Genomic DNA, 27714 nt, shown 5'->3' with positions numbered 1-27714 from the left:
GACAGCTCCCGCCCGGCCGCTCAGCCAATGGCGGCTTCTCCCAGTCTCCATCCTTGCGGCTGATTGGCTGCCTGCTCGCTCCCCCCCCAATAGCGGCGCGGGGCGGGGCCGTGTCCGGGCGGCTGGGGGCGTGGCCGCCGCCGTGGCCGCGGCATGGAGGAGCGCTGAGGCGCCGCGGAGCCGCCATGGCCAAGAGCCGCGGGCCCGGCTCGCCCGGCGGCCGCCACCACAGCCTGGCCGGGACCCGCGAGAGCCTGGCCGAGCCCGGCGCCGACGAGCTCAGCTCCCTGGGCTCCGACTCCGAGGTCAACGGCGGCGGCCCCGAGGAGCGGCGCGTCGACAAGTTCGGCTTCATCGTGGGCAGCCGCAGCGCCGAGGGGCCGTGAGTCGGGCCGGGCCGGGCCGGGCCGGGCGGGCCGCGCGTCAACGGGCGCTCGGTGGAGCGGCTGCCGGCACCCGCAGGGCCGCGCCGCGGGGCTGGGCCGCAGCCGGGAGCGTCCCCCGGGGCCTGTCCCCGGCTCCCCGCAGAGCCCGGCCCCGCGCCCCGGAAGAGCGGCAGCGCCCGGGGCGGGGCGCGGGGCCTCCAGGGGGGCAGCGCCGCGGGAATGGGGCGGGGGGGGGGGGTCCGGGACCCGCGGCGGGGGGCAGAGCTCGGCCGTGCCCCGGGGGCGCCCGCGGTGCAGGCCGGGGCTGAACCTGAGCCCGCAGCGGTGGTGCGGTCTCTCCTCGGGGTCGGTAACGGGGGGGAAGAGCCGGGAAGCGCCGTGGATCCAACCTCGGGGATCCGGTGCCTCTGGGCCCCTTCTCCTCCGAGCGCCGGATTCCAGCGGGGAAACGGGGGCGGCCGGGGCCGTTGTTGGGCCTCCTGCGGGGGCAGGCGGCAGCGGGGAAGCCCTGGGAGGGAGCCGGGCAGCCCGAGCCGGGGCCGGGAGCAGCCCAGGGCGGTGCTGGCAGCAGGAATGTGCTCGGGGCTGGTTCGGCAGCGTGTTTGTGCGGTGCCTGGCGCGCTTCGCAGCGACGCCCTGGGCAGCGCAAGGCCTGCGGTGGCTGGATGTGACCCGGGTGGTCCGCGCGCTCTGCGGCCCGGGCCTCAGTTTCCCCTCGCACACGGAGCAAAGCGTTTGCCCCTCGGGTGTTACGGGGCCAGACCCTGGGGACAGAAGGCACCGGGGGGCTCGCTGCTGGTGCTGGACAAGGTGCATCGCGCTGGGGGATGACCCCTGGCCCTGCTCATGGCTCAGCACCATAGCAGCGGGGTGGCTTCTGCTGCTGCACCCCATCCCGGCAGCACTTCACGTGTCCCTGGGGACGCCCTGGTCCCTGCAGCTTCACCTGCTGGAGCTCCTGGTGTTGGAGGCAAGGGGTTGCTCTGGGCTGCTCTGAGCGTGGTGGCTGCAGTCGCTGGGGCCTGAGCCTTCCTCCTGTGCCCCATGGATGCGCTGAGGTCCAATCCTGCCCTTCTCCAGGGCTCTTATCCGCTCTCCATCTGTCCAGGAGTGGATAAGCAGGAGTTCAGAGTCTCCCTCTGCCTTGGCAGAGCTGGCTTCTCTCTGACCGGAAGGGTCTTGGGGAAGCATAGGGAGGGCAAGTGGGAGGTCCCAGCACCCACGGAGGGTCTGGGGGCACCGGGAAGGGCCAAGCTGTGGGGCTGTCACACGCAGAGGAGCATTCTTCTTGCACAGGGCATCTCGTGTGGGTGCCCCCACCCCGTCCTCCCCGCCTGGGCCATATGAAGTGCCTCTGGTGCCCATCTGTGCCCGCTGCCAGCAGCTGGTAATAGCTTCCACTCGGGGCTGGCCCAGCTCCAGCAGGCCCAGGGCCAGCACTCCCACGCTTCCCACGCCTCAAGAGCCCCGGCGCGGGGCCAGCGCCCTCCATCCCCTGTGCTGGATCCCTTTGGATCCTGGCTCCAGAGGGTGGGATGCAGCAGAGGAGCTGGGCAGGGGGCTGCCAGTTGGATGCGGCCCTGGGCTTCCCGCATTCCGGGAGAGGACAGGGCCTGGGTGTCCTGTGCTCCATGGAGGATGCTCAGCACCGGGCTGTGGTCCTTGGGTCCTCAGGAAGGATTTGATGTGGCTGTGGGCAGTGCTGAGCCTGCTGGGGTTGGCTCTGATGGCTTGAGGAGCTTCTGCTGTCCCTGGGGTGTCCCTGCCCAGGGCCTGGCTGAGCTCTCTGTCACCCATCTCCTTGATGGTGGAAGGCAGAGGATGCCCGGGGGGGTTGAAGGCGTCGCAGCAGCATCCCTCCTGCCTCGGGAGGGTTAACTCCCGTTCCTGGCTCGGCTGAGCCGTGCTGGAAAACTCTCCCCTCCCTCCTGGGGGACCCTCAGCTCTGCCGGGCTCGGTGCCGGGCCTGGAGCAGCGCCAGGCTTGGAGCTCGAGCATGACATGATGCTTATGGCCACAGCTTTCCCTGCCTGCAGCCAGCGCTCAGCTCCACAGATGGCTCTGGATGTGCTTCCCAGTTCCTTACCTTCCTGATGTGCCCTTCTCCTGGGCACAGCTCCCCAGGGGTGCTCGGGCACGCAGTGGGTGCAGTGCAGGGTGATCTGGAGGGGTCTGGAGCTGGTTCTGTGCTGGCACTGTGGAGTCATGGGTGCTGAGTGCTTCCAGCTCAAGTGTGTCCTGGCTGGGCTCTGTGCGGGGTGAGGACACAGGACGCAAGGTGCTGGAGAGTACCTGGGGGGCCCTGCACTGATGGCCTCTTCCCCCCTCCCACAGGCTGGAGGAGGTGCCCTTAGAGGTGCTGCGGCAGCGGGAGTCCAAGTGGCTGGATATGCTCAACAACTGGGACAAGTGGATGGCCAAAAAACACAAGAAGGTGAGTGGGTGACAGCCACGTCCTCTGGGGCTGCCCCAGCACAGGAGGAGGGACAGCCATGCCCCCCGAGGCAGCCAGCACCCTGTGTCCTGTGTCCCATTCCTGGAGGGGAATGCTGGCTTGTGGAAACTTCTGTTTTGAGCATCTCATAGACACAAAGACTCCGGGTAGGAAATGTTTGAGGCTGGTGTGTGTGATGCTGGTCTGCAGGCTGGGGTCCCAGGGAGACCCGTGGTGCCGTGTGCTGGCTGGCTGCTTCCTGACCTGAGCCTGTGAACCAGGGATAGGATGGGATCGGATGGGACAGGATGCAGAAGTCCTATGTGTCCCCTGGAAACAGTGAGGCTGTTGGCCCCAGCCAGTGCTGCCGGAGAGCAGCCAAAGGGCCTCCTCTTCGTCCTCCTTTCCTCCTCCTCATCCTCCTCCTCACCCCGTTGGCAGAGCCTCCTGGCACGGCTCCGTGCTGTGCTCCCGAAGCGCTGTCTCTGCTCGGAGCCTCTTGTTCAGCTCAGGAATCCCTCCTGTTTCTTGGCTGCTCACAAAGGGTTTGGGAGAGCTTTTCGGGACACAGCAGCAGGCCCTTTGTTCTGTGGGTGCTTTCTGCTGCTCTGCAGCAATGCCCAGGCTGGGCTCGGCTCTGGCAGCAAGCAGGGCTGGCAGAGGAGCTCCCTCTGCTTGGGCTGAGCTCCCGGGGGTCTCCATGGGGCTGATGTGCTGTACTGAGTGTCTTGAAGCAAAAAACGATGCCTAGAGACTCTTGAATCACAGAACCCCAGCCTGGTTTGTGTTGGAAGGGACCTTAAAGCTCCTCCAGCTCCAACCCCTGCCACAGGCAGGGACCCCTTCCACTAGAGCAGCTTGCTCCAAGCCCCTGTGTCCAACCTGGCCTTGGACACTGCCAGGGATGGGGCAGCCACAGCTTCTCTGGGCACCCTGTGCCAGTGCCTCAGCACCCTCACAGGGAAGCACAGCAGGTTAAAGTCACCCTTAAGCTCCAAGCCCCATCCAGTCTGGCCTTGGACACTGCTGGGGGCGGATCTGGATCTCCAGAGAGCTGCTCTGTGCCTGGAGCTCTGGGGCTGCTCAGGGAAGGGAGCCAGGCCTGGCCTCTGCTGCTCTGGCAGGAGCCAGGCTGCTTTGGTACGGGGCCATGCCGCGTGGCTGCTCCCTGCGCCTCTGAACGCCCCAGGGCTGGCTGACAGCCCGGGGATCCCTTGGGCCAGCCCTGCCTGGCTCACCCACACCTGCACTGCTCCAGCATCCCAAACCGCTCCCTCCCTCACCCACCTGGCCTGGATCCCGATGGAACCACGGCCTCACGTCCTTCCTGGCACTGAGAGCTGGTCCTTGCCCTTTGTGCCAGCCCAGAGGAGGACGGACCCATGAGCAGCACTCAGACTGCTCTTTACTTTTGGCCTCCCTCAGCCTGGACATGCTCTGTATGCCTGGAAGAGCACAGTGGGATCCAGGGGCCGGGTTCCCCCAGCACCGAGGCCATGGGGATGAGATGCTTGTGGTTCCCAAGGGGATGAGGTGCCTGGCTCCGGCGCCTGTGGAGCTGCAGGGGCTGCACTGAGCCCAGCAGGGCAGCTTCCTTCCTGGCAGCTGGGCCAGCAGGAAGGGGAGCTGGTTCCGGGAGGGAGCTGGCAGCAGGGCAGAGCTGCAGTGGGCATCGCCCGAGGGCTTCCTGCAGGCACAAAGGCCCTGCAGGGCTGGGGCTGCCCCGGTAAACACGGCACCATGGGGAGGGAGCAGCAAAACCCCCCTGGGGACAGGGAGCTGCACCCGGCTGCCTGGAAACAACCTGCTCCAGAGCTACAGCAGCAAAGGGAAAGGAGCTCTGGGCAGGCTGGAGATGCCAGGGAGGAGGTGGGGGCTCTGGCATCCCATTTCTCTGGCAATTGGGATGAGCTCCCCATGTGGGAATGGGAGGTGTGGGGCCGTGCTGGGGATCTGCAGGGTGTTATGTGGGGTGACTGCTGGAAGCACTGCTCTGATGGGCCCAGCAATGCTGCGTGTGCTGGCCAGGGTCCATGGGGAGATGGTGCTGCCGATGTCCCAGCACCGGGGGGTGTCCGGTTTTGGTCCCTCCTGGCAGGAGCAGGGTTAAGCCCTGCTGTGGGGTAAGTGCTGGTGCTGCCACGCTGGACTTTGGTCCTGCTGGTGCCCAGTGCCAAGGAAACCAGGGGCTGGCTCTGGGCATGGAGCTGGCCATGCATAGAGCTGGGGCCCAGCCGGCCTGGAATGAGGGGGGAAAGGCCAAGAGCTCGACTGCGTGTATCTCCCTGCTGTCCCTGGGTTGGAGGAGGGCTGCACTGGAGCCTGGAGAGTGCTCCTGTGTGGTTCCAGTGCTTCCCGTTGGCTGTGCCAGGGAGAGAGCACCCGCTCCCCATTTGGCTCCAGTGTTTGCTTTTCCAGCTCCCAGCAGGGTCACAGGATGAATGGAACCGTACAAGGGTATGGGTTGGAAGGGACCTTAAAGCCCATCCAGTCCCAACCCCTGCCATGGGCAGGGACCCCTTCCACTAGAGCAGCTTGCTCCAAGCCCCTGTGTCCAACCTGGCCTTGAACACTGCCAGGGATGGGGCAGCCACAGCTTCTCTGGGCACCCTGTGCCAGCGCCTCAGCACCCTCACAGGGAAGAGTGGATCCTGCTTTGAGGCAGAGCCGGGCTTATCTGGATCTGTTTGCGGGGCACGAACCCTCAGCTGGCTCCTGGCAGTGCCTGCAGCTCCCTCATGGCCGTGGCAGGGGTTGGAACCGGATGAGCCTCAAGGTCCCTTCAACCCAAACCAGGCTGTGCCTCTGTGCCCGGGCAGCCGGCGGTGCTCAGCCCCGTTCCAGTCTTGCCCCGGGGGCCTCTTTGCCCGTGGCTGCTCCATGATATTCCCGGTGATAGCTGTGTGTGTCCTGCAGATCCGGCTGCGGTGCCAGAAGGGGATCCCCCCCTCGCTGCGGGGCCGGGCCTGGCAGTACCTGTCCGGGAGCAAGGTCAAGCTGGAGCAGAACATGGGCAAGTTTGATGTGAGTGCTGGTACAGGGGGTGCTGGTGCGTGGGGTGCTGCTGTGGGGAAGTGCTGGGTCGACTCCTTCTCCCCCAAGGGCTGAGCATCGCTTGGAGTCCCAGATGCTGCTTGTTTCTGCTGGGGGGGGGGCTCAAGGGTGCACTGACCCACAGCCTGGTGGGGCTCGTGTTTGGGGCAGAGCCAGGCCCAGCCTGGAGGCTGTTCCCCCAGCCCCATGGACTCGGCACCGTGCTGGTGTCACGTACTGCTCACCCCGGCTCTGTGCTCCCCAGGAACTGGATCTCCTCACGGGGGACCCCAAGTGGCTGGATGTGATCGAGCGGGATCTCCACCGCCAGTTTCCCTTCCATGAGATGTTTGTCTCGCGTGGAGGCCACGGGTGAGTGGAGCTGCTGCATGTCCGGGCTGGAGCCCTGGCTTGGACCAGCACTGTGGGGTGGGCGCCGTGTGTGCCCCCTCCACAGCTCCCAGGGCATCCAGGCACAGGCTGAAAGCAGGATGGCTTCTCAGGAGCTCAGTGCATGGGGCACAGCCCTCAGCACCAGCTCTGACCTCAGGGGGAGGGAGGAGGTGGCCACTGTTGTCTCCATGTCACCGGGGACCTGTCCTTCCCCGTGTGTTGGGGAGTGTCTGTGCCACTGTGCTTGCAGCTGTGTCCTTGCCTGGCCATGGTTCAGCTTGAGCCAGCACCCATGGGAGATGGCAGTCTCGCTGCCTTACCTCTGGATCCGGGTAGGATGTGGCCTCTGTGTGCAGAGCTGTGGTTATTGTGTCCCTGGCGGTGTGTGGAAGCGGGATCCCAGGCTGGTGGTGGGTCCCCGTGGGATGCCCAGTGTGGATTCACCCATGGGCTCTGCAGGGGCACTGCCGTGCCCTGTGTCCAGCTCCCTGTCCCCGTGTCCCCGCAGGCAGCAGGACCTGTTCCGGGTGCTGAAGGCGTACACCCTGTACCGCCCCGAGGAGGGCTACTGCCAGGCCCAGGCCCCCATCGCCGCCGTCCTGCTCATGCACATGCCAGCCGAGGTACGAGCTGGGGCCCGGGGGGGTGCTGAGGGGTGCCCCTTGCCTCCCTTGGTCACAGGGAGCCGTAGGGCTGCTCCCTGGGCACTCACTGCTGTCCTTGGCTCGCAGCAAGCGTTCTGGTGCCTGGTGCAGATCTGTGAGAAGTATCTCCCCGGCTACTACAGCGAGAAGCTGGTGAGTGAAGGGCCCGTGGTGCCTCTGGGGGCGGCGGGGACCTCTCATGGCTCCCTCAGCTCCTCGCCCTGGAGGGAGAAGGGAGCGCGGGGAGTCCTGGGAGCTCCCACAGTGTCCGCGTTGTGCCGTGGTCCCTGGGAGCATTCCGCAGTCAGGGATGGGGCGCTCCCGCTCCCAGCATCCGTGGGGCACAGCTCTGCTGCAGGAGGCAGGTCTGGGGGTGGCTGCTCCTGCGGTGGGGCTGGGTGCTGGTCCCAGGGCTGTGCTGGGGTTAAGGCCTCTGGATGCTGTCCCTGCAGGAGGCCATTCAGCTGGATGGGCAGATCCTCTTCTCGCTGCTGCACAAGGTCTCCCCTGTGGCCTACAAGCACCTGAGCAAGCAGAAGATCGACCCCATCCTCTACATGACCGAGTGGTTCATGTGCGCCTTCTCCCGCACGCTGCCCTGGAGCTCCGTCCTGCGCGTCTGGGACATGTTCTTCTGTGAAGGTAGGAGCTCCTCACCCACCGTCCTCCTCCTCCTCCTCGTCCCGGGGTGAGCACACGGACAGCACCTGGGGCTGCAGCAGGAGCTCTGCAGTGCCTGCTTGCCTGTACCTGACACGTGGGACCTGTTGTAGGGCAGGTTTGGGGCAGCCACGTGCCTGGGGTGGAGGCTGGGCTGTTGGCTTGGGGTCTGGGGACACGTGTGTCCTAAATCCACCCTCTTGTATGTCCTGACTGCTGGCAGGGCTGGGACCTGGTGTCCCACAGCACCTGAGGGGCGCAGTGGCAGCGTCACCCTGCTTGCTGGGTGCTCCTTGCCTCACCTCTCCCATTGCAGGGGTGAAGATCATCTTCCGTGTGGGCCTGGTGCTGCTCAAACACACGCTGGGCTCCTCGGACAAGCTCAAGTCCTGCCAAGGCCAGTACGAGACCATGGAGAGGCTGAGGGCCCTCAGCCCCAAGATCATGCAGGAGACCTTCCTGGTGCAGGAGGTGAGGTGCTGGGGGAGCTCTGGGATCCCAGTGCTGCCCAGTTACTGCACTGGGGTGGTGTAGCATGGGGGGCAGCCCCCAGAGAGCTTGGATTTGGGGTTGCCTCTGCCCTGGTGGGTGCCCCCAGCTTCAGTGCCAACCCGAGCCGTGTCCCGCAGGTCATCGAGCTGCCGGTGACGGAGCGTCAGATCGAGCGGGAGCACCTCATCCAGCTGAAGAAGTGGCGGGAGATGCACGGGGAGCTGCAGTGCAAGAGCCCCCCGCGCCTGCACGGCGCCAAGGCCATCAGCGAGGCCGAGCCCCCCCCTCGCAAGGCGCTGGAGCCCGTCCCCTCCATCATCGTGTCCCCCGGGCCCGCACCCGTGCCCAAGGCCCGCAAGAGCAAGGAGAAGAGCAAGGAGAAGAGCCCGGCCGGCCCCGCCAACGGCCCCGGGGCCGAGGGCCATGGGGCGCCCAGCTCGGCCCCGGAGCTGCTGCACCCCCAGGTCTCCCCCCACCACCAGTCCAAGGAGAGCCTGAGCTCCCGGGAGAGCGAGGACACGTACTTGTAGGGCCAGCACGGCACGCATGGACCCGGCTGGAGGCCGCTGCTGGGGGCTGCAGGGGGACCCGTGTCCCCCGGCACCAGAGGGATGGGGACACGCCAGGGTCACCGTATGCAGGGGCTGTGGTGACCCACGGGGCCACCTCGGTGCTGGCACCATGCGCGGTGGGAGCCCTGGCAGGGGTGGCTGAGCCACCCAAGCTCCCTCCCCACAGCTGGGGGATCCCGGGTGCCCCTTGGTCCCTTTGCCCTGTCCCAGAGCCCCGTGACCCACTGCCCCCAGGGTCCCTCCATTGCCTCCATCCCTCTGCCAGCCCCAGGACCAGTTCCTGAGCACTCATTCCTGGCGCAGGGGCACTGGGGGGGTGTGGGGAGCCGGGGGCACCCCTCACCCTGCTCCTCTTTATCTAGTGAGGATATATCGAGCTGTAGCCCTACCTGTAGTACCCAATGTACCTACTCACTTGAGCCTATTTATTACTCCTCCGTGGCAGTAACCGTCGCAGGACAGGGACCGAGGTTGGGAGCTGCAGGAGCAGGGGGGTTGATGCCAGACCGCGGGGCTAAAGCCCCTCCCCATGTCCTCAGCCTCGAGGGCAGCGTTCCGCATCCCGGGGCTCCCCCCCAGCACTTCTCCCCCCCCCAACCCCCCGATGCCCTCCCTGGTTTGGGGTCCCCTCTCTCCTGCCTGAGGGTTGGGGGGTGGCTTTGTAAAATAAAGCGGGGAAACACGGTTTTGTACAAAGGTAAATAAAGCAGATTGTGTAAAGGCGCCTGCGGCCCCGTGTGCTCCCGTCTGCGGGGTGGGGGGGTCCCCCCATGTCCCCTGGGGCGTCCTGCCGGGGGGGGAGGTGCCATGGGGCAGGACCCGCTGCTCTCACCCCGATGGCACCGTCCTGGTTAACCCCGTGTCTGGAAGGGGGGGGGGGGGGGGTGTGTTGGCGTTTGGGGTCGCGATGAGCCCGGTCCCTGCGTGACCGGGGCCGGGGCGTGGCGATGGGCGGAACGATGGGCACGGCCGGCCGTGTCCCCGCCCCATGGACGGGACGGGCTTGGGCCGTGGCGGCGGCGGGTCCCGGTGCTGCGGGGCCATGGACCTGCACATCCTGGAGCACCGGGTGCGGGTGCTGAGCCTGGCCCGCCGCGGGCTCTGGCTCTACACGCACCCGCTGCTCAAGCTGCTCTTCCTGCCCCAGCGCTGCAGGTACCGACCTTCCTCCCCCCCCCGACCCCGCTCCTCCTCCTCCGGTGCCCGGCCCCGGGGTTGGCAGCGCCGGTTTCTTCTTCAGGTGCAAGTTCTTCAGCCTGACGGAGACCCCCGAGGACTACACCATCATGCTGGACGAGGAGGGCTTCCAAGGTACCGCGCCGTGTCCCCGCCGGGCACCGCTGACACGAGTTGTGCCACGTTCTCAGCCCACCCGAGCGCAGCAACGCTCCGGTCCTGAGCCACAGGGAGCGAGTCCCGGCTGCTAAAGCGGCTCCCTGGGAGCGTGCCCATCCCCGGGGCTCTTGGCCACGGAGCTCCCATCCCCTTGGCGCCTGCGCTGGGGATGTCCCAGCCTGCCCGGCCACTGCCCGGGCAGAGCTGCGGTGCTCGGGGGCCGATTCTGCACCCACTGGGACTTGGGGGGGGGGGGGGGAAGCCCTCCCGGGGGTGCTGCCGGACAGCTGGGGCCGGGTTTCGGGGTGTCCTACAGGGGGGTTGGAGCCACCCGGGCCCCGCCGCCCTCTCGGGATGTGTCATTTGGTGACGTCCCCATGCGGGTGACCCAGCCCGTGTTCACGCTCACCACCGGGGGTACCGGCCCGACGGGATGCGCTGCGCCGGAGGGTCCGGGTCCCGCCCGGCCGTCCCACACCCAAACCTTCCTGCCCGGACCGGGGCCGGCCGCAGCTCATCCCCTCGGCTGCGCCGCAGGGGCAGCGCTGAGCCGGATCCAGCTCCCACCTCCTTGCCCACGGAAGGGGCCGCGGGGCCGGGCTCTTGCCCCCCCCCCGAGCCCGTCCCCCCGAATTGTTCCATTGCGGGGCTTGTCCACAGCCGTTCCCCATCCCGAGGGGAGGGCGGGAAGTGCCGAACAATGGCTCCCGAGCCGGTGGCCCTGCGGCTCCGTGTGTGTGTCCCGAGCCTGGGGGTGCCAGTGCCCCCCCGCTGCGGGGCCCCCACAGGAGAGCTGCGCCCCGCTATCCCCGTGGAGGACAGGGTGGCACCGGGGGGGGGTGACGCGAGGAGCGGGGTGTTCCCCCCCCCCTCCCGGGCCAGGGTGGTGTTGGAAAGCGATTTAGCGGCCGGCGCTGGGACAGGTCCCCGCGGCCCCAGCGCGGAGCCCTGGGCCGGAGCCGAGGTTGTTCTGGCGCTTCCTGCGCAGGAACAGGCGCTGGGAACACCCGCCGAGGGCCTGGATCCGGCCCCGCTCCCGCCCTGCCCCAGCCACGGAGCGGGAACAGGGTGCGGAGCCCGCCCCATGATGGGGACCCCCCCGGGGTGACCTCCCCATCCCCACTCGTGCCATGAGTTTGTCTTCTCAGGGGGGCTGGGGCACCGGCGGGCTCACATGTGTCCCATGGGGGGGGGGGGGGGTTGGAGACCCCTTGGGTGGCCACCCCCCATGTCCTGGGAGTGCTGGGGGGTGCGGAAATGGTGCTCAGGGATGGGTCCTGGGGCACCCGAGCAGTGCCAGGTCCCCTCCTGGGCAGGGGGTGGGAGCAGTGGTGGTGATGGGGGGACACAACCGGATGTCCCTTCCCTCATCCCCTCTGGTGCCCTGTGTCCTGCTACGGTGCTGGGGACTGCTGGGGGGCAGGGGATGAGCCAGTAATGCTGGTTTTGGGGTGCAGTGCACCCTAACACCCCCTTGCACCCACCCTGGGGTGCTGCTGTGGAGAGGAGAGATGGGGCCTGGCACTGGGGTGCTGTAGGCTTGGTCTGCTCATCCCTGCACGTGATGCTGGTTCTTCTCATGGATGGGGCTGGTCTGTGCCCCCCAACCAGCACCTCCAGCCCCACACCTGGGCCTGATCCTGCCCTGCCACCCCCGGCCACCTTGTCAGCCCCTGAGGAGCAGTGTGAGGTGTCCCGGGCAGGGCGTGCAGGAGGGGATGTGCTGTGGCCACAGCCCCCGGTGTCCCCGTCCCCCCACAGAGCTGCCGCCCTCCGAGTTCATGCAGGTGGCGGACTCGACGTGGCTGGTGCTCAGCGTGGTGTCCAACGGGCGCGAGCCCCCCGGCTGCCAGGCCACCGGCGTCACCAAGATCGCGCGCTCGGTCATCGCGCCGCTGGCCGAGCACCACGTCTCCGTGCTGATGCTCTCCACCTACCAGACCGACTTCATCCTGGTGAGCGCTGGGCTGGTCCATGGGGGTGCTGGGTGAGGACCCCTCTGGCCCCAGCTGGTGCTGGTGGTGATGCTGGGCCTGATCCTGTCCCCTGGTCAGGTCCGGGAGCGCGACCTGCCGGTGGTGATCCACACACTGGCCGGGGAGTTTGACATCTATAAGGAGGAGAGCGGTGAATGCGTCCCCGTCACCTGCGAGGATGTGAGCAATGGGTTCCTCAAGCCCAAGCTGGGTGAGTGACACCGGGTCCATGTCCACCAGGGCCACCCGGTCCCCTCAGAGGTGCTCCAGCTCCCAGCAGTGGTACCCACATCAGGGAATCCCAGCCTGGTTTGGGTGGAAGGGACCTTAAAGCTCCTCCAGCTCCAACCCCTGCCACAGGCAGGGACCCCTTCCACTAGAGCAGCTTGCTCCAAGCCCCTGTGTCCAACCTGCCCTTGAACACTGCCAGGGATGGGGCAGCCACAGCTTCTCTGGGCACCCTGTGCCAGCGCCTCAGCACCCTCCCAGGGAAGAGCTTCTGCCTCAGAGCTCATCTCAGTCTCCCCTCTGGCAGGTTAAAGCCATTCCCCTTGGCCTGTCCCTACATCCCTTGTCCCAAGCCCCTCTCCAGCTTTCCTGCAGCCCCTTTATGCCCTGGAGCCGGCACCCCGAGGGATGTGGGGCTGTGGCTGCGGTGGCCACGCGGTGGCACTGCGCGCCTGTCCCCAACCTGACAGGTGCCTCTTCCCCCCCCCCCAGCTGCCAGCCCCACACTGCACCCGGTGCAGAGCCCCCAGACCCGCTTCTGCATCCTGACCGTGGCCCCCGACACGCTGCCCGCCATCGCCACCATGCTCATCGACGTCCTCTTCTACTCCCACAGGTGGGTCCTGGCAATGGGACGTGGTGGGTGCTTCTTGCCCAGTGCCACCCATCCCTCCCTCCATCCATCCACTCACCCTTGCGCCTCCTGAGCTGCAGTGACGAGTTTCCCTTTCCCCTTGCTCCCAGGGGCTTCTCGAGCTCTGGGTGTGTTTTGCAACCTGGTTTCACCCTCCTGACCCGCATGTGGCTGCTGTGTGTCCCACTGCCACCATGGGAGGTGGGAGCCCCAGGGCAACACAAGGACAAGCCCCCCACTGCAGCAGAGCAGGAGAGATGGGTTATGAAACTGGTGGCGATGGTGCCGTAGCAAGGGGATGCTCCTGGCCGTGTCCCCTGGGATGAGGCCCTTCCTGGGGCACCCTCCTGCTTCAGACCCACTGCAGCGCTGTGGGAATGCCCTAAGTCCTGGTGTCACCCCTGTCCCCAACCCAGCCCTTGTGCGAGCTGCACACCCTGGGGTATCACCGCCCCCCCCAGCTCCCCAGTCCCAGCTCACCCAACACGTTGCCCTGTGCCACCACCGAGCCCTTTCCACCTCATTTTGGGGACCACGACCCTTTTCCTGCCCTGCAGCCCCCCGCGGGAGGCTGGCGCCGCCAGCCCGGACCTCGACTCCATCACCTTCTTCGCCTTCTCCCTCATCGATGGCTACATCTCCATCGTGATGGACGCCGAAACCCAGAAGCGGTGGGTGCTGTCCCTGGGGGTGTCCATCCCTCTGCCCCCCCCCCGGGGGCTGAGTGAACCCCAGGAAAGGGGGGGTTCAAACCGCACCCCCCTCTCTCAGGTTCCCCAGTGACCTGCTGCTGACCAGCTCGACGGGGGAGCTGTGGCGGATGGTGCGGATCGGGGGGCAGCCCCTCGGCTTTGGTGAGACACGTCCCCATCCTCCCCTGGCCTGCCCTTGGGGTGACGCTCCCCTTGTGCATCCCCATGGCACCGAGGCCACCGCTCTATGGGGACCCCTTTCCTGCCCAGACGAGTGCGGCATCGTGGCGCAGATCGCGGAGCCGCTGGCTGCTGCCGACATCTCTGCGTACTACATCAGCACCTTCAACTTCGATCACGCCTTGGTGAGCCCCTGACCCCCCTCCCCAGGGACCCACCGCCCTGGGGGTGTCCCCATGGGGCTGACAACCCCGTTCCCCCCCCCGGCAGGTCCCTGAGGAGGGCATCGCCGAGGTCATCCAGCTGCTGCAGCAGCGCCAGGACAGCAGTAGATAGTGGCCGGTTGTCCCCATGCCGGGGTTGGGGGGGTGCCCCTGCCCCTCCTCACCCCACGTATTCCTTAGTTTTAATGTTAAGGCTCCCCATGGTGTGGGGCAGAGGCGGGTGCAGCACCGCTCCCTGCCTGCTGGGGATGTGGGGACCCGGTGGCCTCATGGCAATGGGACAGTGGTCCTGCTGTGCCATCCCATGCCTCCATCCCTGCTAGGGGGCTCAGGAGGAGAACGGATGTCCCCAGGGACCTGCTGGAGGAGGGGACATGGAGGGGACATGCCGCAGAGCAGTGATGGGGGTGACAGCCCAGGATGTGTCCCCATGACCCGTGTGTGCCCCTACGGGTGGTCCCCTTGGGTGGGAAGTGGCCGTGATGCTCTGGAGCACCCCTGGACCAGCCCCTTCTTGGTGAAAAGCCTCCCTGGAGCTGGGCTTCCCCCTGGCATCCCAAAGCTCCCCATAGTGGGGCCCGGTGTCCCCTCCCTGGTGGCTGTCGCCTGTCGTGGTGACCCCAGCTCTGCCAAGCTGCATTTCCACGGAGTTTATTGAGGAGTCAATAAAAGCTGTTATTTTCATTGCCACGTACCTGGGGGGGGGCACTGGGTGGGATGGGAACGGAAGTGACGGGGGGGCACCCCCATGCGCCCAGTGATGGGGTCAGCTCCAATGCCCTCTGCTTTGGGTGCTGGAAACCTCTTTGAGAGCAGCTCAGTGGGGCTGGGGGTGACCCCAGCTCTGCTCCGGTCCCAGCCCCACTGCCCCAGGCAGCAGCAGGGTCCCTGCCGTGTCCTCCCCACGTCAGCTCCCGCCGGGTTCCTGCGGTGGCTTCAGGCTCCTCTTTCCTGTCTCGTCCCCTGTCATGGGACGCCGGTGACGTGCCCAACGATGAGGAAACTGCCCCGGCCCATGCGGTCACCGGCGCTGTTCCTGTCCCTGCTGCGGCTGCACAGGCCCCGCCACCCGCCTGCCCCGGGGGTCACAGCCATGGGGAGCGAAGGGGAGCGAAGGGTGGGTGTGAACTGCGCTGCTCTGCCTGCAGGGTCCTGCTCACCCGGGCACAGCACTGGGGTCCTGCCACGGCAGCGCGCATGCTGGAGGGTCCACAGGGACAGGGAGGGAGGGAGGGATGCATGGATGGATGGATGGATGGAGAGAGGGATGGATGGATGGGTGCATGGATGGATGGATGGGTGGGTGCATGGATGGATGGGTGCATGGATGGGTGCATGGATGGATGGGTGCATGGATGGATGGATGGATGGATGGATGGATGGATACATGGATGGATGGATGGATGGATGGATGGATGGATGGATGGATGGATGTGTAGAAGGAAGGACAGATGGATGCATGGACAAATGGATAGATAGATAGATGGATGGACACACACAGATAGATTGGTGGATAGGTGGATGGATGGATGAGTGGATGCACGGATGCATGGGCAGTTGATTCATTGTATGGCTGACAGGTAGACAGACAGGTTGATGGAGAGGTGGGCAGGTGGTGGACATGCAGATGGGTGCATGGATGGATAGGTGGACATACGGACAGATGGCAAGGGGCTGTCTAGACAGATGGACAAACTCCTACAGACAGATGTGCAGAGAGAAGGATGCTCTCCTGGTCCCGGCCCCCCAGCCCCAGCCCAGCACCACCTCTGCTGTGGGACACGTGGAGAAGGAGGAGGCAGGTCCTGCCCTGGGGACTCCTCAGCTTGCGGGTGCCTGGGGGGGGAAATTCAGGGAAAAGAGAGCGCTTCTTCCCCCTGGGGTGAGTCACGGGCGCGCTTCCGCCTGGAGCAGACGTTATCCCTGGGCAGTCCCCCCCGTGCCACCACCGAGCCCTCCCAGGGTGGAAGTCTGGCGAGGGGAAGCTCCCTCTCCTCACACCGGCAACTTGGTGGCACCAAAACAGAGCCCAGTGTGTCCCAAAGAGCTGATCCCATCACCCATTTCATGGAGCAGGCAAAGCCGGCTCCATGTGCTGGGAAAGGGGAGCTGGGGCGGGGGTACGGGGGCTGTTTGCAGTGGGTGCTGCTGTGGTGCTGGAGCTGGTGCTGAGCAAGCTGGGCTCTCCCATGGTGGTTGCATAAGGCTGACGCAGCAGTGAGGGCAGCGCTGCCCGCACCACGCTTCCGCTGCCCTTGGGCAACACCCGCCGCATGTGGTTCCTCCCCAAGGGCACCCATGGGTGCTGCTGGGCAGAGGGGCTGAGCCACACTCCACCAGCACCCAAAGCCATCACCTACAGGGATGGGTCGTTGGGAGCAGATGGGTGGAGGGATGGAGCATCCTCTGGAGCATCACTGAGTGCCGTGGCCATGCTGGGATGCTCAACTTTCCCCTCCCATTTGGGTCCCCAGGAGGCTTTTGGACAGGGATTGGCTTGTCCCTGCAGCAGGACCAGGGACTATGGGCTAGGGGATGGATGCATGCGCCTGGCACATGCTGTTTGTGCCTCCAGGCCTGATGCCAGGGTGATAGGCTCAAAGGGCTGAGCTCACAGCACAGTGCAGTCCCTGGGCATCCCAGGATGCTACAAACTTCCCAGGCTTCCACCTCCCTCCTTATCCAGACAGGATTTAGCTCCCATGACTGGACCCACTATGGGAAGACCCCTGTGATGGGACATGCGTGTCCCCACATGGTGGCACCCCCGTCCCTGGGTGCCAGCCCCGCCGCTGCCGCGCTCTTTTGCATTTGGGTTTTGGGGCAGCTGAGGCTGCTTTCGGTTCACCCACCCCACTGGGTGCCGCGCAGTGAAACCAGCGTGACTCAAAGCATCCCTTCTCCAGGAAGCCGGGTCCTGGGGTTCCGGGATGAGCAGCGGGACCCACACGGACTCCCTCGAGGAACTGAATCGAAGAACGAGCCCGTTGGCCGGGCAGCATCATTTCCTCCTGCCGCTCATTGGCCCCGGGGCACGGCCTCGCTCCCCGCTGCCTCCCCGCTGGGGCCGGGTGCCCCGGTCGGAGGTGGGGGCAATGGGTGCTCTTTAAAAGGCGAAGTTCCCCATCGGCGGCAGTGAAGGAAGTGAACTCGCGCCGAAACACCCTGCCCCGGCCATGCGGAGCGACGGGCGGCCCTGGTGCGTGCTGGCAGGTACGTGGCTGCTGCCGGGCCTCGCCTGCCCGTGGGGCTCACGTTGGGGGGGCTCAGGGCAGTGATCGGGGGCTGCTGGTGTCACCCAGGCTGTGCCCTGCCTGTGTCACCTCCCCAGGGTGCGGGCAGGGGACGGGTGCATCCCACCCCCCGTGGGAGCACGGGGATGGGCATCCCGTGGGGGTCCCTTTGTGCGCGGGGAAGGGGGTGGGCAGGAGGGGGCATGGTTTGGGGTCAGTGTGGGGACTGATGGCTGAGTCAGTTGGTTGCTGGCACAGACCCTGCAGCCCCTCAAGTGCAGCAGCGCTGGGTGCTGGGTGCTGGTCCAGCGCATCTGAGGCCACTGCCGGCACACAGCCATGGGTGACAGTGGGGTCAGGAGAGCATCCAGCTGGAGGCAAGGGGTCAGATCCAGGGGTGTCACCGCTGTCTCCACCTTCATGGTGGCCCATGGTGACAGGCAGCTGCTGGGGTAACCGCTGTGGCTGCTCAGTGGCATCTTTACCACTCTTGTCCTCATCTTCCTGCTCCCTGCTGGGTCCTCAACGAGCTTTCAGCACAGGGGCTCGTCCCTGCAGCAGGACTGGGGACTGTGACACAGGGGATGGTTGCATGTGCCTGGCACAAGCTGTTCCTGCTTCCAGACCTGATGCTGAGGTGATGGGCGCACAGGGCTGAGCTCTCCCTGTGGCACAGGGACCAGTGAGCCTGTGCCTTTCCGGCACGGACAAGGGGCTCCCTCCCTGCACCCAGCGATGCCCCAGTGTCCCCTCCTGACGCTTCTTTTCCTCCCCAGTTGTCACCAAAGGGCTCTTCATCCTCTGGGCGGTGCCGGGCCAGGGGGGGCGGTCCCTGCAGCCCCCCACCCTGCAGCAGATCCAGGCGCTGGTAAGGCACATGGCCGAGGATGCGCAGGACCTCTTCACCTTCTATGTGAGTCCCCGTCCCCAGGGTGCGGGGTCGCTCCTGTCCCCTCCACGGGGGGGCACACAGCGCTGGGGGGGGTGTGGGGATGTCCCCGTTCTGTTCCCATCCCACCCCCCTGACCTTTCCCTCCCACCCCGAGCAGGAGGAGGACCAGCGCCTGGCATTCCACCACCTCTGCCGCACCAACCACCCTCCCGAGTGGCTGCGGGGCCCGGTGCTGGGGCCCGGGGGGCTGCGGGGGCTGCGGGGGACCATGGCCCGCATGGCTCGGGCGCTGCAGGACATCACCCGGCAGCAGCGCGACCTCAACCCGCCCGGTGCCGAAATCCTGCGCCGCTTGGCCAGCACCCACCTGAAGGTGCGGGGGCTCCTCAACAACCTGGACGGGCTCTTCCCGGCCCCCCGGCCCGGCCCCCGGCCCGCGCCCGGCCCCACGGCACCCACCAGGGTGTTCCGGCAGAAGCTGGAGGGCTGCCGGCTCCTCTGGAGCTACGCGCGCTTCATGGCCAAGCTCAGCGCCCAGCTGGAGGCTCGGATCCGAGCCCGAGCGCGCCGGGATAAGCGGAGATCACACCGGGGCTCGCAGCTGCCTGCACGCTCCTAGCGTGGCCACTGGAGGTGTCCATGTGTCATCATCTCCATCATCTCCATTCTACCCATCCCTTTCCCTGCGGTGGACACTCTCCGGCTGGCCGGGATGCACCATGGGGACCCCCTAAGCTCGCAGGGGTGAGGACACCGGCGTGCCCGGAGGAGCTCCCATCACCTCAGCTTGCCATGAGGACCAAGCTGTCCCCGTGCCACCGCTCGCCCGGCTGCAGGACAGCCCCGCTCTTCTCCCAGCAGCTCCCCCATCTCCTGCCCCACGTTCCGGTGCCGTGGGGAGCTGCACGCTCCGGTGTCCCCAGTGCCACCGCGGCGGGATGGAGCTGGTCCTTGTCACTGAGCTCTGCCGGAGTTTCCAGTGATTCAGTGGGTCTGGTGACCCAGCCTGACTAAGAGCCAGCACCCGCCTGCGCTGGGGCTGCCGGCCCCTGAGAGCATCTTGGAGTGGGATCCTATGAGCCCCACATCCCTGGGAGCTTGGTGTCCCTGTGTGTTCCACGTGTCTGCAAGCTCCATGTCCCTGTGCGCTCCGTGTCTCTGCAAGCTCCGTGCCCTTGGCGTCCCATCAAGCTGTGTGTCCCCACAAGCTCAGTGTCACTGTGCTCACCCCTGGGCTCATCCCTATGCTCTCAATGTCCCCCTGTGTTTGGTGTCCCTGCGCTTGTCCCTGTGTTGCGCCTCTGTGCTCACTCTTGCACACACGGTGTCCTCATGCTCTGGGTGTCCCCATGCTCATGATGTCCCTGTGCTCTCAGCATCCCCATGTCCTGGGAGAACCCAGGCTCATCCCTCTCTGCTCAGTGTCCCTGTACCCTCAAGTGTCCCCAGGCCCCTCGGGCTGTGCCAGGCAGGGGCTGGGCTCCAGCCACCACACTGTGACACTGGGTGGTGGCACACCCTCACCCCCCCATTAATTTATACTGTATTATTTGTGTGTTTTTGTATTTATTGACTCCTGGTGTTAATTTAATGTGTCCCCACAGTGGGAAGAGATATTTAAGGACATGCTTTTAATATATAAATATCTATTTTTGTGATAAATCTTATTTTGTATCAACTGAACGTGATGAGGGTTTATTTATGGGTTTCACTATATTTTGGTACTGTGAGAAGGGCAGAGCCCGGGTCTGTGTAATGGCACAGGAAATAAAGCGCTGACATCAGCCCACGGGCCCTGTGTCCCTCTGTCCTGATGTCCCTGTGTCCTGGTGTCCTTGTGTCCTGGTATCCTGGTGTCCCGATATCCCTGTGTCTAGGTGTCTGTGGGCAGAGAGGGGCTGTATTCCGGTGTCCTTGCCCAACCACATGGTGCAGCATGAGCTGGGACCTGGCCTGGCACATGGCGTGGCATGGCATGGGATGCAGCACACTATGGGATGTGGCACTTGGTGGGATGCAATATGCGATGACATGGGGCACACAATGGGATGCAGCGCACAGTGGTATGTGGCACATGATGGGATGTGGTACCTGGTGGGATGTAGCATGGAATGACATGTGGCACATGATGGGATGTGGTACCTGGTGGGATGCAGCATGCAATGACATGTGGCACATGATGGGATGTGGTACCTGGTGGGATGCAGCATGCAATGACATGTGGCACATGATGGGATGTGGTACCTGGTGGGATGCAGCATGCAATGACATGTGGCACATGATGGGGTGTGGTACCTGGTGGGATGTAGCATGGAATGACATGTGGCACATGATGGGATGTGATACCTGGTGGGATGTAGCATGGAATGACATGTGGCACATGATGGGATGTGGTACCTGGTGGGATGTAGCATGGAATGACATGTGGCACATGATGGGATGTGGTACCTGGTGGGATGCAGCATGCAATGACATGTGGCACATGATGGGATGTGGTACCTGGTGGGATGCAGCATGCAATGACATGTGGCACATGATGGGATGTGGTACCTGGTGGGATGTAGCATGGAATGACATGTGGCACATGATGGGATGTGGTACCTGGTGGGATGCAGCATGCAATGACATGTGGCACATGATGGGATGTGGTACCTGGTGGGATGCAGCATGCAATGACATGTGGCACATGATGGGGTGTGGTACCTGGTGGGATGCAGCATGCAATGACATGTGGCACATGATGGGATGTGGTACCTGGTGGGATGCAGCATGCAATGACATGTGGCACATGATGGGATGTGGTACCTGGTGGGATGTAGCATGGAATGGCATGTGGCACATGATGGGATGTGGTACTTGGTGGGATGCAGCATGCAATGACATGTGGCACATGATGGGATGTGGCACCTGGTGGGATGCAGCATGCAATGACATGTGGCACATGATGGGATGTGGTACTTGGTGGGATGTAGCATGCGATAACATGCGGCGCATGATAGGATGCAGCACATGGCACGGCGCAGTGTGGCACATGGCGCTGTGTGGCACATGGCATGTGACGTGGCAAAGCACCACATCTCATGGCATGGACTGGCAACACCATTGAAGTGCCATGTGGCAGTGGGGCACAACCCATGTGCCACATGTCACCCAGCCCGGTCTGCAAGTGACCTGGAGCAGCTAAACCAAAGCTCCCTTTGCTGTGGCCACCGCGGGGACCCGGCCACCCGATGCCACCGCTGAGTCAAAAACCCTGAGACCAGGTCATGTGGCCCTGGAGTCACTTGTTCCCCCCTGTGCCGTGTGCCGTGTGCCGGTGCCGTGTGCCGGTGCCCGCGGCTGCCCAGCACCGGCACCGCCTCGCTCAGTCACAGGGAGCATCGGCACCGGGACGGCCGCCACTGCGCTGGCACCACTGCCGTTGGGGACACAAGGAGGGGGCCACGATGTCACCATGAAGCAGCCCGGGCCGGTTTGCCACGCTGCAGGTGACGGTGCCACCACCCGCCGCTGCACCCCGGCAGCGTGCATGGGCTGCGGAGGGGAGGGCGCAGGTACGTGACCCCCGGGACTGGCCCTTGGGGGGTGAGGGGACACCCAGAGAGGGGCTGGCTGTCACCAGGGCTGCTGCCAGCCCACAGGTCTCCATGGGGACAGGCAGGGGGACCCCAGCGCCCATCCCATGGGAAAAGCCACCCCATGGTGGGGACATCCCTTGGGCATAGTCCCCAAGGGTCCTGCCACAGGGACCTGCCACTGGGATGGATGCGTGCCTGGGGGTGACACCAGTGGGGCTCAGAGGGGAGGCACCAGACTCATTCCCCTGGCATCCCAACCCCCACCCCCCCCCACCCCCCCCCGTGCAGCCCCAACCCTGGCCCCCAGGGTAGAAATCTGGGGTTCCCCCCCATAACCCTAAATGGAGACAGCACGGGATGGGGACCCAGAGGGGACCCAGGAGGGGAGTCTGGGATGGGATGGGATGGGGTTGGGGACAGGGCCAGGGGGAGGAGGGCAATTATGGGATGGGGCAGTTCTGGGATGGGTATTGGGGGGACACATAATTACGGGATGAGGATGGAGGGGGCAACTCAGGGATGGGGAGACGAAAGGTCTGGGATGGGGGTAAGTTCTAGGGTGGGAATAAGGGGACATTTCCTTGTGGGGATGGGGCGAGGGGGGTAATTATGGGATGGGGAGTGTCTAGTTCTGGTCTGGGGCAGCAGGGGGCAGCATGGGGACAGGGATGGGGAGGGGGGGGACAGAGGTGGCCTTGGGACGCTCTGGGCTGGTGCCCATGCTCCTGGGCAGGCTGGGCATGGTGGGGACAGCAGCACGGCAGCGTTCGGTCACTGCCTCCTGCCCGCCCTGCCTCCAGCTCCGCTCCTGGGGTCCCCAAGCTGGGGACACCCCGGGGGCACCCCCAGGTTCCCTCTGCTCCCTCCGATGGGGAGGGCTCCCCCCACTTCCCAACCAGCCCCTTCTCCTTGGGACCTACCGGGTTCCCTTCATGCCAGCACCTCATCCCTCGCCCGCATCCCACCTTTCCATGGCACATCCCTGCGGGATCTGCGTAGGGACATTTCTGCCACCAAAGTGATTGGGAAAGGGGACTTTTCCTGGGCATCTCCCCTGTCCAGCCTGGCCTGACCAGGGATTCAGGTTTTCCTATTGGAGCATCCTCCCCTCTAAAGGGAGAACCCTCCTTTTTACCCTGCCATGAAAACTATTACAAACGAACCCCCAAATCCTTGCCCAGCTCCTCATAGCAGCCCTGGGCTGAGGAAATTGTGGGAATGGGCAGCAAATGTCAATCCCTGCACACAGCCGCTCCGAGAACATTCCCTGTTCATTAAGAAACACCCATTCCCGAGCTAATGAAGTGCCATCAGGCATCAGCTCTCTGCCAATAACTGAGGTGCTGCTCACTGCATCCCAATGAAACCAGGCGTGGGCTGCGGGGGCTTCCCAGTAAGAACAGACTGGGCTGAAATGGGCTGTGGGGCACCAATGCCACCGGTAAACCTGGTTCATCCATGGGGAAACTGAGGCAGGCAGCAGCTACGTGCCCAGCACCCTCGGCCAGCACAGGGGGGTCCTGGTGTCCCCTCGGGGTGCCACACGGGGGACACCGGGGTCGTGGTGGCTCTTGCATCACCATTCCTCGACTGTCACCGGCGGGTTCACGCTGCCAGGGCACAAACTTGCTAAACCTGATCCAAAGTTTCAGCTGGGCCGTGCCCCTCTGAGGCAGAAAACACACACAAAATCCACAGAGCAACATCCCCTTTAACCCCTTTTACACCCAACCCGGGGCGCAAACAGCACCCTCATCCCACAGGACCCCACCAGGGGCTGACCCCTGCTCAGGTGCTCATTTCCATACTGGGTTTAGCACCTTCCCAACCAGCCCAGCGCAGGCAGTGGGGATGGAGGGGTTAATGGGGGGGGGGGGGGGGGCCTGCCCAGCCTCTCCCCCTGGGTGGGTTTGTCCTTTTTCCTCCAGAAAACCCACCCTTTACTCCTGACATTGGTGCCCAAAGGGACAAACCGATGGCGGGATGGGGGACACTGATGCCACCGCATCCACCTCACTGTGAGCGGGGCTCCCGCACCCCTCGGGGGACCCCGACATCACCTTTTACCCCTCCAACCCCCCCCCCCAAGTCATCTTTATCCCCCCTTCATTATAGCGACTGATGCTGCAGCCGCCGGGGAAGCCCCATCCCGGGGAGGGGGCCCCGGGGGTGAAAGTGCTGGTGGCTCCGTGACTCACGGCCCCGTGTGCTCACATCGCGCCTCGACAGCGGCACCGCGACACCCCCGAACCCCACGTGCGGCCGCTGGCCTCCCTGCGGGACGGGGGCAATCCCCATTCCCCCCCCCCCCCCTCCGTTTCCCTTCCCACCCACATCCCCGCAGCACCTCCCCGGCCCCGTGCGTGAAAAGGATTGAAAAATAAAAGGCAGCAGCCCCCAAAGCCGCAATCCCGGTGACATCAACTTTATCAGAAGTTTATTTCTAAGAATCATTCAGGATTTCCAAAGCCCTCGACTTCCTGATTTTCAGTTTCAATAGAAGTAACGATAGTGGTGCTGCTCCCCCCCGCGTCCCCCCCTCCTCCCCTTTCTTACAACACAGGCTGGCTGCCGGACCGGTATATAAACCCCGAGAAGTCCCCCAGTATGAACATGAATTTCTGAAAACTCCCTCTGCCAACACCAATCCCTATTAAGTCGCTCCCGGGACGCGGCTCACAATGAAGTTCGTGCCGGCAGGTAAAAAGAAAACTCAGCTCCGGTGGGGGGGGATTGTTCCCCCTTTCCCACCCTTCCTTCCCTCTCCCCCCGCTCCTCTTTCCCCGGTGATGCTCGGGCACAGGCGGGTCCCGGGTCGCCGCCGCTGCCAGAGCCGGAGCCAGGGCTCCCGCCACGCCGCGTTCCCCCGGGATGAGCATCTCTGGGAATTGGCAGCCGGGAGCGAAGCGCGGCGCTGGCGCGGTGCAGCCAACATCTGGACACTTATATAACTGGAACCGCGGCCAAGAAACGGGGAAAGAAACCCAAAACGGGGGGGGGGGATAATTTTCTTTTGGGGCTTTTTTGGGCTTTTTTATACTTTTCCACCCCCCTCCTGCTTTTCCTCCTTCTGCGGCTCCCAGTGCTCTGGACCGCCGCTGCCCCGCAGCGCTGGAGCCATGGGGAGGATGCTAAGTGCAGCAGGGAGCGGATGCTGCCCCAGCAGCGGTGCTGGGGGGTCCTATAGGGCAGCACCCACCCGCCCCCCCCCCCCCAGTCCATCCCCTGGCACATGTGAAGTGGGCAGAGGGCAGCGGCCAGGGCAAGGGGAGGATGCAATGAGAGGGGCTTGGGGGGGGGGTCAGGGCATCTGAATCCCATGGGAAAACCAGGGAGGGAGGGTCCCCCGGTGGTGGGCCGGGAATCTCATCACGCCCAGGTAAGTCCTTTCCCACCTGGGCAGGGTAAATAGAACAAGGTTTGAATTACCCGGAGTGGCCGAGGCGCTGGCAAGTGCGGGCAGCTTCGGCTGGGGACGCATCCAGGGCAGCCGGTGCTGGCATCCTGGGGTACCCTGCGCTGGGAATGCCGTGCTCCGGAGGCGCTTGGGCCTCCCTGAGCAGGGATTCTGCTTCGAGGGGTCCCCAGGGTTGTGGGGTTGGAGCACCCCGCTCTCACCAGGGTCACCCAGAAGCTCAAGGGTCTCCTTGTTCCGCATCCAGGGATCTCCTGGCTCGTGTCTCTGGCAGCTGCAGCATCATTCCCGGGGGCTCCTGTTGCCCGCTCCGCAGACAGGGAAACTGAGGCAGGCGCTGGGGCTGGAGCGGGCAGGGAGGGTTTGCCGGAGGCAGGTTTCCTTGCGGGCGCCCCCGGTGAGTCAGCCGGGGCCGGGGTGGGGCCTTGTTCCCGCAGCGCCGGGACAGGGATAACGGAGAGGGAAAGCGCTTTGCAGATTTGATCAAACCTAACAGGTCGTCACCGGGCCCCTTGCGAAATGTGGGAATGCCGTGGGGCGCCCCGCCGGGAAGGGAGGCGGGAGAGCGCCTGCCGGGGGGCAGGTGAGGGGCATGGCAGCGGGATGGGAGCCTCTGCACGGCCGGGATGGGAACGTGGGGTCTGCCTTGGACCCCCGGCCCCAGCAGGATGCGGCCCCACTCTGGCTGCACGCCCGGAGGCTGGGGACATGCTCAGGGGATGCTCTGCGGTGCCCAGGGACCTCCACCGGCTCGGGCCCCGCCGTGACCTCTCTCTTGCCTCTCTCCCCGCAGGCGTCGTGCCCTTCGTGGCCCTGCTCCTGCTGCAGCGGCGGCCGGTGGCCGGGCGGGCGCTGCTGGTGAGCGGCCCCGGCTGCCCGGGCCATGGCTTGTGCCGCTCCAACGTGCAGGAGCAGACCCGCAGGCAGGTTGCGCTGCTCAACGCCACCGCTCAGGACCTCTTCAGCCTCTATGTAAGTGCTGCTCGGGGAGGTTGTGGTCCCCAAACCACCCCTGGGGCTGTTTGTGCATGGATGGGAAGGGCTGGGGACGGTGGCAGGAGGTGCCCGGGGGGGGGCGGGCAGGGGACACGGGGATGACGGTGTCCTCTCCTCCCAGCTGAAGTGCCAGGGAGAGCCGTTCAGCAGCGAGACCGACAAGCTCTGCAACCCCGGCAGCGTGTTCTTCCCCGCCTTCCGCGTCAACCGGACGAGCGAGAGGAAGGAGGTGATGGTGGCCATGTACAAGCTCTTCGCCTTCCTCAACGCCTCGCTCGGCAACATCACTCGGGACCAGGAGGAGCTCAACCCCACGGCCAAGGAGCTCCTGGACCGGCTCCACAACACCACCAAGACCACGCGGGGCCTCATCTCCAACCTCACCTGCCTGCTCTGCAAGAACTACAACGTCTTCCAGGTGGACGTCAGCTACGGGGAGAGCTCCAAGGGCAAGAGCACCTTCAAGAAGAAGCAGCAGGGCTGCCAGGTGCTCAGGAAGTACGTGCAGGTCATCGCCCAGGCCGCCCGCATCCTCCTACCTCACCTCAGCCCCCCGTGAGCACCTGCCCCGGCTCCTCTGCCCCGCACCGGCCGCCTCTCAACTCCTATTTATTACCCTGGACCCTGCGCTGGCCCCACCGACCTCTGGCCTTTATCTGCCCCTTGCTGGGGTGAACGTTGCAGCCTGGTGTGTCCCGGGCGGAGCAGAGCTGGGGCTGGCATCCAGCGGGATGAGGCAGCGCATCCCAGAGGTGATGCTGCAGCGCGGGCTGGTCCTGGGATGCATCTCAGCTGTTCCCGTGCTCCATGTGGGGAGCTGTGAGGGGCTGGCGGCAGGGCCAGACTCTGTCCCTCACAGCCGGTGTCCTCCATCCTGGAGAGGGACCCGATGGACATCCCGAGCATCGCCCCAAATCCTCCACTGCCCTGGGAAAAAGGGCTGGGATGAAGGACGCCGGGATGCTGCGGCTGCTGGGGACACCGAGTGCGGGGACCTGCACACCTTGAGGCTGGGCTCTGCCACAAAGGAGCCAAACTGAGGGTACGGGGTGGCCGTGGCAGCCGGGGCTGGGTCCCACCGGCTGGGACAAGGCCACCGCTGGGGACAGAGCCGGCAGCTGCGCTCTGAATGTACCAAGGGCTGTGCACAGCAGAACATGGCCCCGGCGCAGGGACGCGGGGACACGGGGACACGGGGACATGGGGACGGGCCCCAGGCCGGTGGCAGGAGGCGCTGGCTCGCTCCTGGCACCAGAGCGGGCTGTGAGGGTTATTTATTGCCTCGGTGGTAAAGCCCAGCGTGCACCGAGGGCTCCGACCTGGCTTCTAATAATGTTATTAATAATAATAATTAATAATAATTAATAATAAGATTTGTGGTAATATATATAGAGAGAATTCTATTTAAATATTTATTTTTTATACTTTTTTCCCTCTCTCCCTTTTTTTAAATAAACCAACAGAAACTGACTCCGTTCGGCTTCTCTTTTGCTGGGTTCCCTTCAACTCACCCCCAAACTCCTCTGCTGCTCCTCTGAAACACCCTCAGGGCCAACATAACCCCTCAAGCATCGCAGTGGGTGGGGGGGTCACCATCCCCTGTCCCCCTGCTCCTTCTTCCTCTCCCATCTCCTATGGGAGGCCTGACTGTGAAGGCGTTTTCTAGGGAAGGCGGGGTGGGGGGCTAATGCTTAAACTGACATGTCCCAGCTGCTCA

The 27714-nt window shown here is 64.9% G+C and overlaps 4 protein-coding genes across 5 annotated transcripts; all 4 read left to right on the top strand.

Moving 5' to 3' along the window:
- The first annotated feature begins 119 nt into the window (after window positions 1-119).
- Window positions 120-9338, top strand: TBC1D10A (TBC1 domain family member 10A). The gene is made up of 9 exons (XM_062627833.1): window positions 120-382; window positions 2721-2820; window positions 5737-5844; window positions 6119-6225; window positions 6755-6869; window positions 6978-7043; window positions 7343-7532; window positions 7867-8021; window positions 8180-9338. The coding sequence occupies exons 1-9, from the start codon at window positions 186-188 to the stop codon at window positions 8570-8572; spliced, it is 1431 nt and encodes a 476-aa protein (XP_062483817.1). The 5' UTR covers window positions 120-185; the 3' UTR covers window positions 8573-9338.
- A 246-nt stretch (window positions 9339-9584) lies between these two features.
- CASTOR1 (cytosolic arginine sensor for mTORC1 subunit 1) lies at window positions 9585-14565 on the top strand. 2 transcript variants are annotated; one of them, XM_062627832.1, is made up of 9 exons: window positions 9585-9769; window positions 9855-9925; window positions 11711-11904; window positions 12004-12133; window positions 12643-12769; window positions 13345-13458; window positions 13559-13641; window positions 13750-13844; window positions 13930-14565. In XM_062627832.1, exons 1-9 carry the CDS (start codon window positions 9603-9605, stop codon window positions 13993-13995), a joined length of 1047 nt encoding a protein of 348 aa, XP_062483816.1. In that variant the 5' UTR covers window positions 9585-9602; the 3' UTR covers window positions 13996-14565. The 2 variants fall into 2 exon arrangements, with proteins under 2 accessions (XP_062483816.1, XP_062483815.1); XM_062627831.1 differs by having other exon boundaries at window positions 9587-9769; window positions 12004-12136; window positions 12646-12769.
- A 2242-nt stretch (window positions 14566-16807) lies between these two features.
- LOC134168314 (uncharacterized) lies at window positions 16808-19691 on the top strand. The gene is made up of 3 exons (XM_062627837.1): window positions 16808-17096; window positions 17893-18029; window positions 18166-19691. Exons 1-3 carry the CDS (start codon window positions 17060-17062, stop codon window positions 18625-18627), a joined length of 636 nt encoding a protein of 211 aa, XP_062483821.1. The 5' UTR covers window positions 16808-17059; the 3' UTR covers window positions 18628-19691.
- Window positions 19692-24170: 4479 nt separating this feature from the next.
- On the top strand, window positions 24171-27113 carry LIF (LIF interleukin 6 family cytokine). Its single transcript, XM_062627835.1, has 3 exons — window positions 24171-24286; window positions 25795-25973; window positions 26119-27113. The coding sequence occupies exons 1-3, from the start codon at window positions 24268-24270 to the stop codon at window positions 26554-26556; spliced, it is 636 nt and encodes a 211-aa protein (XP_062483819.1). The 5' UTR covers window positions 24171-24267; the 3' UTR covers window positions 26557-27113.
- Window positions 27114-27714: the final 601 nt, after the last annotated feature.

Source organism: Pezoporus occidentalis, unplaced genomic scaffold (assembly GCF_034315485.1).
Source record: "Pezoporus occidentalis ecotype Australia unplaced genomic scaffold, CSIRO_AGI_Poc_V1 ctg308, whole genome shotgun sequence".
In the NCBI taxonomy this organism is placed as follows: Eukaryota; Metazoa; Chordata; class Aves; order Psittaciformes; family Psittacidae; genus Pezoporus; species Pezoporus occidentalis.
Note: the sequence above shows the minus strand (reverse complement) of the source record. Positions and strands in the feature narration are given on the sequence as shown.

Excerpts from the sequence above, each read along its gene's own strand:
- TBC1D10A (XM_062627833.1), top strand. The coding sequence starts at position 186 with ATGGCCAAGAGCCGCGGGCCCGGCTCGCCCGGCGGCCGCCACCACAGC. Across the intron at positions 383-2,720 it reads AGCCGCAGCGCCGAGGGGCC|GCTGGAGGAGGTGCCCTTAG; the intron begins GTGAGTCGGGCC and ends CCCCTCCCACAG. Across the intron at positions 6,870-6,977 it reads TCATGCACATGCCAGCCGAG|CAAGCGTTCTGGTGCCTGGT; the intron begins GTACGAGCTGGG and ends CTTGGCTCGCAG.
- CASTOR1 (XM_062627832.1), top strand. The coding sequence starts at position 9,603 with ATGGACGGGACGGGCTTGGGCCGTGGCGGCGGCGGGTCCCGGTGCTGC. Across the intron at positions 13,459-13,558 it reads GACGCCGAAACCCAGAAGCG|GTTCCCCAGTGACCTGCTGC; the intron begins GTGGGTGCTGTC and ends CCCCTCTCTCAG. Across the intron at positions 13,845-13,929 it reads TCAACTTCGATCACGCCTTG|GTCCCTGAGGAGGGCATCGC; the intron begins GTGAGCCCCTGA and ends CCCCCCCGGCAG.
- LOC134168314 (XM_062627837.1), top strand. The coding sequence starts at position 17,060 with ATGCGGAGCGACGGGCGGCCCTGGTGCGTGCTGGCAG. Across the intron at positions 17,097-17,892 it reads GCCCTGGTGCGTGCTGGCAG|TTGTCACCAAAGGGCTCTTC; the intron begins GTACGTGGCTGC and ends TTTCCTCCCCAG. Across the intron at positions 18,030-18,165 it reads AGGACCTCTTCACCTTCTAT|GAGGAGGACCAGCGCCTGGC; the intron begins GTGAGTCCCCGT and ends CACCCCGAGCAG.
- LIF (XM_062627835.1), top strand. Across the intron at positions 25,974-26,118 it reads AGGACCTCTTCAGCCTCTAT|CTGAAGTGCCAGGGAGAGCC; the intron begins GTAAGTGCTGCT and ends CTCTCCTCCCAG.